Source organism: Diabrotica virgifera, chromosome 7, assembly GCF_917563875.1.
Source record: "Diabrotica virgifera virgifera chromosome 7, PGI_DIABVI_V3a".
Taxonomy (NCBI): domain Eukaryota; kingdom Metazoa; phylum Arthropoda; class Insecta; order Coleoptera; family Chrysomelidae; genus Diabrotica; species Diabrotica virgifera.
The window spans coordinates 56,291,986-56,306,067 of record NC_065449.1 but is presented as its reverse complement, the minus strand read 5'-3'; the positions used below and the strand labels follow the sequence as shown (position 1 = coordinate 56,306,067).

At 30.7% G+C, this 14,082-nt stretch overlaps 1 protein-coding gene across 1 annotated transcript in view; it reads left to right on the top strand.

The window, feature by feature from the left end:
- LOC114334442 (T-complex protein 1 subunit alpha) overlaps positions 1 to 14,082 on the top strand; it is a 42,446-nt gene that overhangs the window by 13,109 nt on the left and 15,255 nt on the right. The window contains exons 3-5 of the mRNA XM_028284484.2: positions 1,041 to 1,222; positions 4,217 to 4,481; positions 13,337 to 13,680. Of these exons, the coding sequence (XP_028140285.1) occupies positions 1,041 to 1,222; positions 4,217 to 4,481; positions 13,337 to 13,680 (791 nt within the window). The remainder of the gene's footprint in view (positions 1 to 1,040; positions 1,223 to 4,216; positions 4,482 to 13,336; positions 13,681 to 14,082) is intronic.

The following is a 14,082-nucleotide window of genomic DNA, read 5'->3' as shown; positions in this document are numbered from 1 at the left end:
TTTATTTTATTTATCAACGGGCAAGCCCAATTACAATTAATGTTAAACTATAAATTCATAATACTGACTATATCTACAGTTGCAATACAAAAAGTTAATCTGTATTATTATACAATGCAATACAAAAGTTATCTATATCTATTACTCAAACCAAGAGTACACAAAACCTGACGCATGAATGAGCCAAAGGTTGCAAAGAAATCTATGTTGTCATATTGATTGGCTAGTCTAGCAGTTCTTGTAATGAAGTTGTTAAATCCATAGTTAGTGTGATGTATAGGGTAATGGAAACTAGCTATAGATCTGGTAGGTCTGGATGGAACATGTATATTAATTTTATTGAGCAAAGAAGAAGCAGCAGCTCTACCATGCAGAATATTGTAAAACGTAATAAAATCTCTCTTCTTATGACGCATAGAAACGGGTGGCATATTTAATGTAGCAAGTAAGTCTGCATCATTGTAGTTGTCCAAGATGTTTAATTTGAAAGCAATATGTTTAAGGAATTTATGCCCAACACGACACAAGGTCTTAATCTGACGTCATTCTCAATCAAAATCTGGCATTCATTGCCTACAGTTATGCCAACTTCTATGCATATTTTTTTTATTCTGTTGCAAGCAATTTTGAAATAATTTGGCACATATGTAAGTCATCTTAATGTTCTGGTTCAAGTTTCCAACACTTAAGTTTTTAGTAGATCCACTCACAGTAACACTACGATATTCGTCAATCAGAATCTCATATTTTCTGAATTTTCTGGTTTTATGTTGAAAAAAAACTGAAAGAATATTTCTATTTCATTAGATTCGCACCTACAGAGGGCGCTATAATGATTTGACGCAAAAAGTTGGAGAAATTTTTTTCAAGATTAGAATTTGCGTGAGGTAAACAATAAATATGCATAAAACTAAATATGCCTCTCGAGAATGACTATAGCGTCGCCATTTTGTACCATTATTTAAAAAATATGTTTAAAAATCACTAATCTCTTTTTGCAATTTTTAACAAGATGTAATACTTTTTGTTTTTTTGTATAGAATGCTGATGAACTCGTGAAACAAAAGATACATCCAACTTCAATTATAAGTGGATACAGATTAGCATGCAAAGAGGCTTGTAGGTACATTCAGGATCATTTGACTATTCCAGTCGAAGAATTGGGAAAGGAGTGCATCATAAATGTTGCCAAAACCTCGATGAGCTCAAAAATTATTGGAGCGTATCCTTTTAAATTACAAAATTATAACAATTTTTGGTAGATTCAAAACTATTATTTATGTTACAATCTGCTTGCTTTTTTGTATCAAATTTTCTATTATATATCAATCGAATATTTTTTAGACCTAAATAAAATGGGTTGGTTAACAATGTCATACAGTATTAAAGTTTATATTCTTACGTCATTTAGGATTTCTGATGGCAGAACCTCAAAACGTTGCCAAAACATTAGAATAGTAAATAAATGTGGATTATTTTCCAAATGCCAAACTGACATTTGGAAAATACTGTTTAAAATTGATTCATACATTTTCTTATTTGCTATTAATTTTAATGGTACAGTTATAGATAATATTAGATGCGAAGATAATGCGGTAATTCTAGTAGAGACACTAGAAGACTTGCAAGAACTGATAAACTGCATTGTAGATAGAGTAGGGAGATGGAGCTCAAGTTGCACATCAAGAGGACCAAATGAGCAAGTGAAAGAATGTGTTAGGTGTTTTGAACACATTCAGCAGTATTCTTTGTGTCACGATATAAGAAATTTGGCCTAACGCTGGTGGGTTGTCCCTACCGATTTAGTATCATAATAAATAGTTGATGTTACTAATATACTAATCCCTCAATTATCTTTGCGACGGGTGGCAATATTATTGGAACAGCTTACTAAGGCCGGACTTGATATTATTTACAGAACTGACTCGTTACCTGCCAATGCAAATAAATTATTAAAATTAAAATTTCTAGACAATGCTTCGTATTAAAAATTTTGTTTGCTGTAGACGAATTAATTTACTCATCTGAAATTAACTAGCTTGGAATCAATTACAAACGACCACAAACAATTTTTATGTCCAATGCGCTCATTACGTGAATTTTATGGAGTTAGATTATAATCTGTTTTATATCGTTTTCACTATCTTTAAATAAAAAAAATTAAAGAATCATTAGCAAGTGCATTAGTTAAAGCTAAGATATACCTCTAATTATTATTATATAGCTTTACACATAATTATGTATGGCTTGCTTGGAGTATGGCTGGATTGGAGGGGAAAGTTTTTTACTATCGGCAAAAAACATTAAAGATTCAAAGCTGGATTACCATGAAAATATGACGAGTAGCTTGATTAAGGAATGTTTTGAAAAGAAGGTGTAGCCAAATTTGCCTCCAAAAAGTGTCATTGTAATGGATAACGCGACGTATCACAGCGAACAAATTAGAAAAATCCCCGGTGTAGGTTCGACAAAAAAACAAATATCTGATTTTTTGTATGACAATGGTTTGTACTTTGAAGAAACATATACAAAAAAAAGAAATGTTGGAAGTTCTTCACACAAAAGTGTTTGAGAAACAGTTTGTTATAGACGAATTAGCCAAACGTGGTGGTCATAATGTATTGCGATTACCTCCTTACTACTGTGTCTTCAACCCCATTGAATTAATCTGGAGCCAACTTAAGGAAAGTTTACGGCGAAACAACTGCTGTCCCAAATTTAGTAGCCAATCGGTGTCACATGTTGTAGAAGAAATAAAAAATATTTCCCCAACGCTGTGGCAAAATTGTGTTTCACATGTTATAAAAACGGAAGACCATTACAGAACATTAACCTCACATATTAAACCAATAATTATAACATTAGATGATGACGATTCTAGTGAAGATGACAGCGATAGTGGCATAGAGTTGTAATTTGTATTTATTTTGTTCCGTCTAAACTTCAAATTTTATTTTTCTGTTATTTTCTATGTTATTTTTTTAATGTTATCTTTTAATGTTATCTTGTTGTTTATAATGTTATCTTTTTTAATTGTGATTTTTGCTACCACTCTTTTAATCTTTTACTGTTATTATCATTATTTTCCTTAATTTCTTTAATTTGTTCATTTCTCTTATTTCATTGTACATAATAATATACCTATAACTACATAGATATAAATACGTAATAAATATAATGATATGATATTTAAATTTATATTTATTATTCCAACCCAATTAAAATACTATATATACTTGAAGACTTGCACTTTTTTTTAAGGGGATGGGTACAAACTTTCGGCTTTAAGCCGTTACGTTATTACCGAGGGCCGAAAGTCCCTGAAAACTTCTATAATGTTTATTTTAATCAGTTACAGGGGGTGAAAAACTAAGAGAACATTTAGTGTGATTTTTAATTTCAAATATCTCGTTCAAAAGAAACTTTTAATTCATTCCAAGGGACTTTCGGCCCTCGGTAATAAAGTAATTTTTCATTCTGCGTTTAAATTTTTCAAAAATACTTACATTTTTCAGGATTCGAAAAAAATGATTACATTTAAAACACATTGAAAATTTTAACAGGCGTCAAAATCTTGCATTTTGTTCCTTTCCCCTTAATCCCCACTGGCGGGACAACCCACCAGCGTCAGACCAAATTTCTTATATCGTGACGCAAAGAATACACATATTTGGCCTGCTAACATGAAACTAGGACAGCAGCAAGAGATAAGATTCAGAGAAATTCAGGTTGCTTTTATGAAAATAAAAGGTTGCTGTGATATAAGTCTACCTTTGGAGACTTGAAGTCTTCTATATTATATCTTCAATATATTAATGTATGGTGTCGAAACATGGACACTGACGTCTCGAAGCAACTGGAAAGTTTCAAACAGTAGAATTATCAGTCTATGTTAACAAAATTAAAATGTTCACCTCCCAAATAGCTACCTCCCCAAAATTCTACCTCCCAGCTAGTATAATTTTCCTCTTTGACCAGTTAATTTTTTTTTTATTATAGTACTGTAGACAATATGTTGGATCATGGAGCCCGTGTGGTCCTTTCGGTTGGGAACCGCATGTAGGTTCACATAGCGCTTAACGTGTTAACACTTTGTAACGCTGCGTTACAACGCTGCATCAATGTGTAAACGCTTCCCGTATTCTATTGAATTTTAAAGTATATTTAAATATTCGGTATTCGATAATGTTGTATTGTTTTTCTTAACATGTAATAGTGATGCTGATCTTTTTTCACAAATCGTTGTCGATGCCGCCAATGCTGTTAAAGTGACAGATTCAAGAGGAAATAGCATGTATCCCATAAAGGCTGTCAATGTCTTGAAAGCACATGGTAAAAGCGCCAGAGAGAGCTTCCTTGTACCAGGTTATGCATTAAACTGCACCGTTGCCAGCCAAGCGATGCCCAAAAAAATTGTTAACGCCAAAATCGCATGTTTAGATTTTTCATTGCAGAAGGCTAAAATGAAGATGGGTGTTCAGGTAATTATGTCATTTCTCTAAACATACACGGTGATTGATTAGTAGGGTAAAGCTCAATAGCTCCGCTATAGTAATAGATAGCAATAAAAGTTAATAACAAAAATTTTAGCCACCTTTGAGCTTCACATTACAAAATTAGTTAGAATGTTACAGGGTGTTCGATAACATAGTGGCAGACCAAACTTATGTTTTTTTTTAAATGGAACACCCTATATTTTATTTTAAATTCGAAATCCTGTTAACTTCTCCATCACAAAAATATAAAGGTTTGTTATGTTGTACAGGTATTTACAAAGTTATAACCAATTTTATATGAAAGTCGTAACAAGTTCAACTCCCTGTATAAATAAAAATAAGCAAAACAACAATGGTTTATTAATGCCATATTTTTTAACGTATTGTCAAAATTTTAAAGAATGGTCGATATTGCTAATTTTCTTTATATCAAATACAGGGTGAGTCAAAACGAAAGTACATTATTTTCTCAGTAATTTTAAATGGAACACCCTGTATTTTATATCACTGTTGAAAAGTACCATTACCGTACTTTAATTTTTAGATAACCTTCCCTATGTCTAAATTTATTAGTTTTCGAGATATTTTCATTTTTCAATGGACCAGTAGCGTGGCCACCCAAATCACCAGAATTTAATAAACTGGACTGATTTTTTTGGGGTTACGTTATTAATGAAGTTTATAAAATACCTAGAACAACAAGGGATGAGATGAAAAATAGAATAGAAAGTATATTTCGATGTGTTAATTTACAAATGCTTCGTAGAGTAAGTAGCTCATTCAATGATCGTTTTTAGGCGTGCATAAATGTGTTTTGAACACCTTATGTAATTAAATATTAAAAATATTTTATGAAAAGTAGCTTCTAATTTTTTCAAACATGTTTTTTTTTTGCAAAATGTATTATTACTGATAAATTATTATTCGTTCTTTATTTGTTACATTTACATACAAAAGTAGTGTTTAATTGTCTTCACAAAATGTTGTATTTTGTGTGTTTTTTCGTAAAATTTATTACTAATTTTCTTTCTTTATTTGTTACATTTACATAAAAAAGTAGTTTTTAATTATTTCAAAAATGTTGCATGTTGTGGTTGTGTTTTTTTTTGTAAAATGTATTACTAATAAATTATTTTTATTTATTTATTTGCTACGTTGTTACATTGATTACCGGATTGATAATCAGTAATCGTCAATTGTCAATTCAGTCATGGCTTACTTAAAATTTAGATAAATTTAGACACCTAAAATAATTTGCTCTGAAAAATGAAAATATCTCGAAAACTAATAAATTTGGACATAGGGAATGTTATATAAAAATTAAAGTACGTTAATGTTACTTTTCAATAATGATATAAAATACAGGGTGTTCCATTTAACATTACTCAGAAAATAATGTACTTGCGTTTTGACTCGCCCTATATTTGATATAAAGAAAATTAGCAATATCAATAATTCTTAAAAATTTTGACAATAAATGAAAAAATATGGCATTAATAAACCATTGCTGTTGTGCTTATTTTTATTAATACAGGGAGTTGAACTTGTTATGATTTTCATACAAAATTGGTTATAACTTTGTAAATACCCTGTATAACATTACAAACCTTTATATTTTTGTGATGGAGAAGTTAACAGGATTTCGAATATAAAATAAAATATAGTGTGTTCCATTTAAAAAAACATAAGTTAGTGTTGTTCTGAAGCTATTTCCTTGTGGCATTTTTATAAATAAGTATTTTCTATGGGAAATAAGCCACAATTTTACTAAAAAATGAATTTATTAACGTTTCGAAGCCCAAATCGGGTTTCGTTGTCAAAATACAAAATATTAAAATAAACAAAAATGTTGTTGCCAAGTAAAAAAAATTCTTCTAATAATTTATTTAATCTGACTCATCTATATTGGCAATTCAGACGTATATTATACATTTTAAAGTAGAAGACTTTAAAATGATATCGCCAATATTTATGAGTTGCGTTCCTGGGACGACTTTACTAAAATATAGTTCATTCGATTACATGAAATCAATCCCAACTCAAGAATATCCGTCACAAAAAAATCATAGCATGTGATCTGTCTTTAAAAAGACAACCAAATGCAACGATGACAGTAAAATTCTCGCGTTAGATTCCATAGTAAATCACGAGGGAAAACCAGGAAAAAACCTCGTGATACTATCCCGACACCGTAAGTATTTGCTCTTACATTTAATTTACCTTCAAAAAACTAATACCAAATTGTGACTTTAATATGTTTAAATTATAAATAATATTAATAATACACAGATATACAATAAGTAATACTAAAATATAAAATTTGTACTAACTCGATATGTTATTGACTTACTAATCGTGGTATTTTCTTTCTATCGACTTCCTCTTTCAGTATGGGTAACCACATCCTACTGCATTCTACCGAGGAATTTGCGACACAATTGGTTTCATTTAGCATAATTAGAGCCGCTTCTTTGATTTTTCTCTTTTTACTATCTGATTCTTTCAGGACTATACTTGAATCTCTCCACTGAACTCTATGTTCATTATCCCATGCGTGTTGACATATTTGAGATCTATCAAATTCTCTATTTTTAATATAAGACTGATGTTCACTTGTTCTAACGTTTAATGGTCTTGATGTTTCACCTAAATAAAATTGTTCGCATTCACAAGGTATTTTATAAATTCAATTCTTTGTTCTTTCTTGTTCATTGTTAGGTTTAGTTTTAGATAGAATAGATCTCAATGTGTTTGTTGTTTTGATCTATGTTTTTTATCTCAAATACTATGGAATCTCTAACGCGAGAATTTTACTGTCATCGTTGCATTTGGTTGTCTTTTTAAAGACAGATCACATGCTATGATTTTTTTGTGACGGATATTCTTGAGTTGGGATTGATTTCATGTAATCGAATGAACTATATTTTAGTAAAGTCGTCCCAGGTTTATTTTAATAATATTTTGTATTTTGACAACGAAACCCGATTTGGGCTTCGAAACGTTAATAAATTCATTTTTTAGTAAAATTGTGGCTTATTTCCCATAGAAAATACTTAAACATAAGTTAGGTCTGCCACTGTGTTATCGAACACCCTGTAACATTCTAACTAATTTTGTAATGTGAAGCTCAAAGGTGGCTAAAATTTTTGTTATTAACTTTTATTGCTATCTATTACTATAGCGGAGCTATTGAGCTTTACCCTACTAATCAATCACCCTGTATATTATTAAAAATCATTATAATTTTGTCACTATATTTATTTCGGTGGATATTAACATTCGAAACGGAAGAAATTATGGGAGGCTTATTCCCACTGTTGGACAAATAAAGCTGAATTAGACATAAAAATGCCACTGATATTAAAATCATTTCTACTTTCATAAAAACCACCGAAAACTTGTACCCAGGAAATCCCGGGTAGCAAATATTCAAAAGGTGTGGTTTTTGCCTACCTAATAGAGATTTCGAAGTTGTCCCCTGCCAACCCCTTGACATTGGCTAGGCATTGCAATTATAATTTGAAGCGGTAGTATCTTTTTAGTCCGCTCGTCGTATTTGTTAGTTTAGAGTTTGGCTGCAAAACTCTCACGTATTTTTAGTGAAAAAGTACAAATCTAAAATTCGACCAGTCTTGTCGACGCATTTCTTGTTTAGAGTTTTTAACACTCGCGTATTGTATAATTATTGTGTGTCTAGGTTATAGTTTAAAAGCTACACGTTTCGCAAATGCTAATAGGGAACTTGCACATTTTTTTATTATATAATGTTCAGTTTTGTATAAAAATGAGATTTCCAAAATTTCCCGCTTCAAAAACTCATAATAACTTAGAAGTACAAATTTAAAGTCTTCTTTATTTTAAAATAGTTTAAACGACCCGTGACGTCACAGAGTTTAACTATACGCTGTGAGCTCGTAGGTAGAGGGGAAAATGAAAATTTCGCGAGCGCCAGTAGTGACAAGTCTGTAAGCTTTTACTGGAAATTTGACATAAATGTCAAAGTGATTAATTTAAAACATTGAAATTAAAAACATTAACATAAACGTCAAAACGATCAGCAAAATCTTAAAAATAATCATAATGAATAATAAATGCTGTACTTACTGATATTAATTATCGATTACAATCCAATTACTTCTTTACGTTGTAAATATTACACGATAAGAATTAAATAATAAGTTTGAAACAACTATTATTTGCTTTTCTACTGGCCACTTTAAAATTCCGGTCGAAATAGGAACACTAGTCAACCGCTAGATGGCGATACCAGCCATACCAGCGAAACTCACAGAGGATAGGCAACACTTTTTTCTTTCCAGAAATTTTCCGGTAAAAGTTATACTAGTCATCCTGTAGGTAGGTGGCGATACCAGCGAAGCTCGGAGCGTATATGGTTCCGTTTATGATTTTATTTACGTATATTCTTCTTCTTCTTTAGTTTATTGGCCTCCACCTACTTGGGTATTTGCCCAGCTCGTCGTCGGGGAATAAAGGAAAAATATTTATATTCTAATGGCATTTATCGTATGTCGTTGTAATAATATATACCAGTTTGTTGAGATTGGAGTTTGATACAGTTTTTGAAGGAAAGGAAAGAAGGTTTACTATTGAAAATAAAACCATTTTGTAAAAGTACAAATTTTCTATGAATAGTTCAAACGATCAAAAGCACTTTTAACGTCACATAACTGTATTTTTTACTGACGTTTATAATGTCTAATTTAAAATTATATATACAATTGGTGTAAAATGTAAATATACAACCCCGTGACGTCACGACGCGTTTTGGGGTGGCTGGTATAAGTTGAATTTTTAGTCGTCTTTAGGGGCTGAACGAAAGACAAACAAAACTTTTTTTTATCTTTGATACAGGTTCTAAATTATGTTCTGTTGTGATTTATACCATTTTTTTTCGAATTTAAAATTTTATGCAAGTTCCCTATTATGAAGTTTATTAATGCTAAAGAAAATATCCTTGGTTCCTGTTCAAATTAATGCTATTTAAAGGGTAACAGTGCTCTTGTGTAGTGTGTCGCGGACTAGTGTAAATTGGACATTAAATCGGGTTTAAATATAACAACTTTACACTAAAACTTCGACTAGATTTTAATTTAGTTATAGTGACAAAGTTAGTAATTAAATTACATATTTGTTAATGCGGGTATTATTTATTTCTTATTTTAGTGGGTAGTCATTCGAATTGTAATTTATTACATTGCTTATTAACGCTCTAAATGGTAGTAAGATCGCCATCCTAATTTATCGTTATCTTCCTACATTTTTGCTGAACAAATCTTCCATTTATCTTTACCATTTTTGGTGGTCATATACAGGGTGATTGATTAGTGGGGTAAAGCTCAATAGATCCGCTATAGTAATAGATAGCAATAAAAGTTAATAACAAAAATGTTAGCCACTTTTGAGCTTCATATTACAAAAATAGTAAGAATGTTACAGGGTGTTCGATAACACAGTGGCAGACCAAACTTGTGTTTTTTAAATGGAACACCATATATTTTATTTTAAATTCGAAATCCTGTTAACTTCTCTATCACAAAAATATAAACATTTGTTATGTTATACAGGGTATTTACAAAGTTATAACCAATTTTATATGAAAATCGTAACAAGTTCAACTCCCTGTATAAATAAAAATAAGCAAAACAGCAATGGTTTATTAATGCCATATTTTTTTACGTATTGTCAAAATATTTAAGAATAATTGATATTGCTAATTTTCTTTATATCAAATATACGGTGAGTCAAAACACTAGTACATTATTTGCTCAGTAATTTTAAATGAAAAACCCTGTATTTTATATCATTATTGAAAAGTACCATTACCGTATTTTAATTTTTAGATAACATTCCCTATGTCTAAATTTATTAGTTTTCGAGATATTTTCATTTTTTAATGGACCAGTAGCGTGGCCACCCAAATCACCAGAATTTGGTAAACTGGACTGATTTTTTTGGGGTTACGTTATTAATGAAGTTTATAAAATACCTCCAACAACAAGGGATGAGATGAAAAATAGAATACAAAGTATATTTCGATGTGTTAATTTACAAATGCTTCGTAGAGTAAGTAGCTCATTCAATGATCGTTTTTAGGCGTGCATAAATGTGGTAGGAGGTAATTTTGAACACCTTATGTAATTAAATATTAAAAATATTTTATTAAAAGTAGCTTCTAATTTTTTCAAACATATTTTTTTTGCAAAATGTATTATTACTGATAAATTATTATTCGTTCTTTATTTGTTACATTGTTACATTTACATACAAAAGTAGTGTTTAATTGTCTTCACAAAATGTTGTATTTTGTGTTTGTGTTTTTTTTTTGTAAAATGTATTACTAATTTTCTTTCTTTATTTGTTACATTTACATAAAAAAGTAGTTTTTAATTGTTTCAAAAATGTTGCATATTGTGGTTGTGTTTTTTTTTGTAAAATGTATTACTAATAAATTATTTTTATTTATTTATTTGCTACGTTGTTACATTGATTACCGGATTGATAATCAGTAATCGTCAATGGCAGCTAATCTGGAAAGCTCAACGTAGGTGGCGCTCGTGTAGTTGGAGGTCATGTCAACTTACGTCAATACTTCAAATCAATCTATTTCCAAGTAAATATTGCATATTTGTTTCGCTGTGTGAATTAAACTTGAGAAAATAAAATCCCTCAATGTTGTGCTGTGCATTTGTGCTCATCGAGAACATCAGGACACAGGTTTCCCAAAGATATTCTGATGAGAAAAAAGTGGATTGTAGCAATAAGAAGGGATAAATATGTGCCGAGAATAAATGCACGTATCTGCAATAAACATTTTGTTGAAACAGATTAAGTATTGCCACCAGATTCGACTGTAAAAAATAGAATACTTCACTATAAAATTCAGATCAAAATTTATTATAAACGCACGGATTAAGATATGCAATTTTATATACATTCACACTGTTGCCACATCTACAATCGCTTTTTATGGAGTGAACATGTAAAAAAATTTATATTTGAAGTAATAATATAGAAAAATGTGAAATACTAATTTTAAATATTTCTCAAGTTCTCAATATTTTTAGTGACTAAAATATAGCCTGACCAAATCTAACCTAGCGTCATCGAAAATAATATAAAAAAGTTAATAACTGAACATTTTAGTGATATATTATCTTTAAAATATTCTTTAAAATGACTAAAACATAACCTGAGCAAACCTAACCTAATCGAAAATAATATAAATAAGTTAATAACTGAAAATTAAAGTGACCTAGTACCATTCAAATATTCTTTAGTGACTAAAACATAACCTGATCAAACCTAACCCTAATTTTTTCTAATTTCACCTTAAATTTAAGGTCGCCTTTCACGTAGACAAACACCCAAATAATTATTCTTAATTAAATTAACACATTCTATATTTCCATAAGGAGTTATATTTTTTTTTTAAATAAGACAACATTGCAGAATCAACTGCGCTCACCCCATGCTTAAACCAAATTTACACCAAATGCGCAACTGTCATGGCAGCCATATTTTGAAAATATCACATTTTTAAATAAGATAAACACAAAAATTAATGCTGAGAACACTTAATTGTGAATTTTAAATTGATAAAAAAAGTAAGGCAGATCGCACATATCATATTATACACAGTTGTCAGACTCGTGTGGGGAGTTAATCAATACCAGATAAATACCCTCTGAGCTATAGAAATAAAACATTGAGACGATGATTAATATAGTTTATCATTCGATAAGTGTTTCCTTTTTCCAGTAACTCTCGCATCCCTTCTCAATTCGTTTTTCAACGCACAAACAGTCTCCAAGATCCGTATATTTCGGCCATAATTTATTATTTATTAAATCGTAATCAAAAACACCATATACAAACTTCACGAATAGTCAAAACTTTGACCTCCAACTAGACTAGCGCCGCCAGGCGGGAGCAACGGCGTACATAGGTGCCATTGTCAAAATGGCTTACTTAAAATTTAGATAGACACCTAAAATAATTTGCTCTGAAAAATGAAAATATCTCGAAAACTAATAAATTTGGACATAGGGAATGTTATATAAAAATTAAAGTACGTTAATGTTACTTTTCAATAATGATATAAAATACAGGGTGTTCCATTTAACATTACTGAGAAAATAGTGTACTTGCGTTTTGACTCACCCTGTATTTGATATAAAGAAAATTAGCAATGTCAATAATTCTTGAAAATTTTGACAATAAATAAAAAAATATGGCACTAATAAACCATTGTTGTGCTTATTTTTATTTATACAGGGAGTTAAACTTGTTACGATTTTCATACAAAATTGGTTATAACTTTGTAAATACCCTGTATAACGTAACAAACCTTTATATTTTTGTGATGGAGAAGTTAACAGGATTTCGAATATAAAATAAAATATAGGGTGTTCCATTTAAAAAACATAAGTTTGGTCTGCCACTGTGTTATCGAACAACCTGTAACATTCTAACTATTTTTTGTAATGTGAGGCTCAAAGTTGGCTACAATTTTTGTTATTAACTTTTATTGCTATATATTACTATAGCGGATCTATTCAGCTTTACCCCACTAATCAATCACCCTGTAGAGCGGGTAGAATCTTCTACAAATTGCTGGTTGAAAAACAAATTTTTACCCTAAACAACTTTAGTATGTATGGCCCAATTTTGATATTTTTTTGAACAAGTAGGACAGCTATCCTGCATTAATTCACATCACCCAGATTTCCGAATAAGGCCAGGTTTATACAAATAATAGGAGACAAAGAAAATTATGTTTCTATGAGATGTTTATATTATTATATATTTATTATTATTAGGTTTTGATTACTGATCCAAATCAACTGGAAGCAATCCGCACAAGAGAGCTCGACATCACCAAAGAACGCATCCAGAAAATCCTCTCTACCGGTGTTAATGTTATTCTTGCGAGTGGTGGTATCGATGATCTTTGCCTAAAATACTTCGTTGAAAATGGAGCGATGGGTGTAAGAAGAGTAAAGAAAGCTGACTTAAAACGCATTGCCAAAGCAACTGGTGCCACTTTCCTAACTTCTCTTAGTAACATGGAGGGAGATGAAAGTTTTGATTCTAGCATGGTAGGAGAGGCAGCGGAAGTTGTTCAAGAAAGAATTTCTGACGATGAATTGATAATTATTAAAGGGTAAGTTTACCAAAGCTTAAACCATTGTTTAAATGAAGCGAAAATACTCAGCTGGTGATCAGTTATTCTATGCACTTGAAAAATATATCTTTGTTTTCTCTTCGCAAAAATACTGCTTAGATCTTAATTACTGACTTCAAGGCATTATACAGTAATGCAATCGGAAATATCGGGAATCTCTCTCTTTAGTCCTGACCCCCCGGAGGGAGTTTAGTGATCATCATGTTCTCGTGTATTGTAGAGATGTTGAAAAAGTATGTATTCGTTACAAAGTACTTGTTACTTACGAATACCGAAAGTAACGATTACTATACAGAGAGGCAAATCGGTACTTTGATTACTCTGATTACTTCGTACTAATCGTATCAGAGCGAGTAACGACTATTGTATCTACTTTGATTA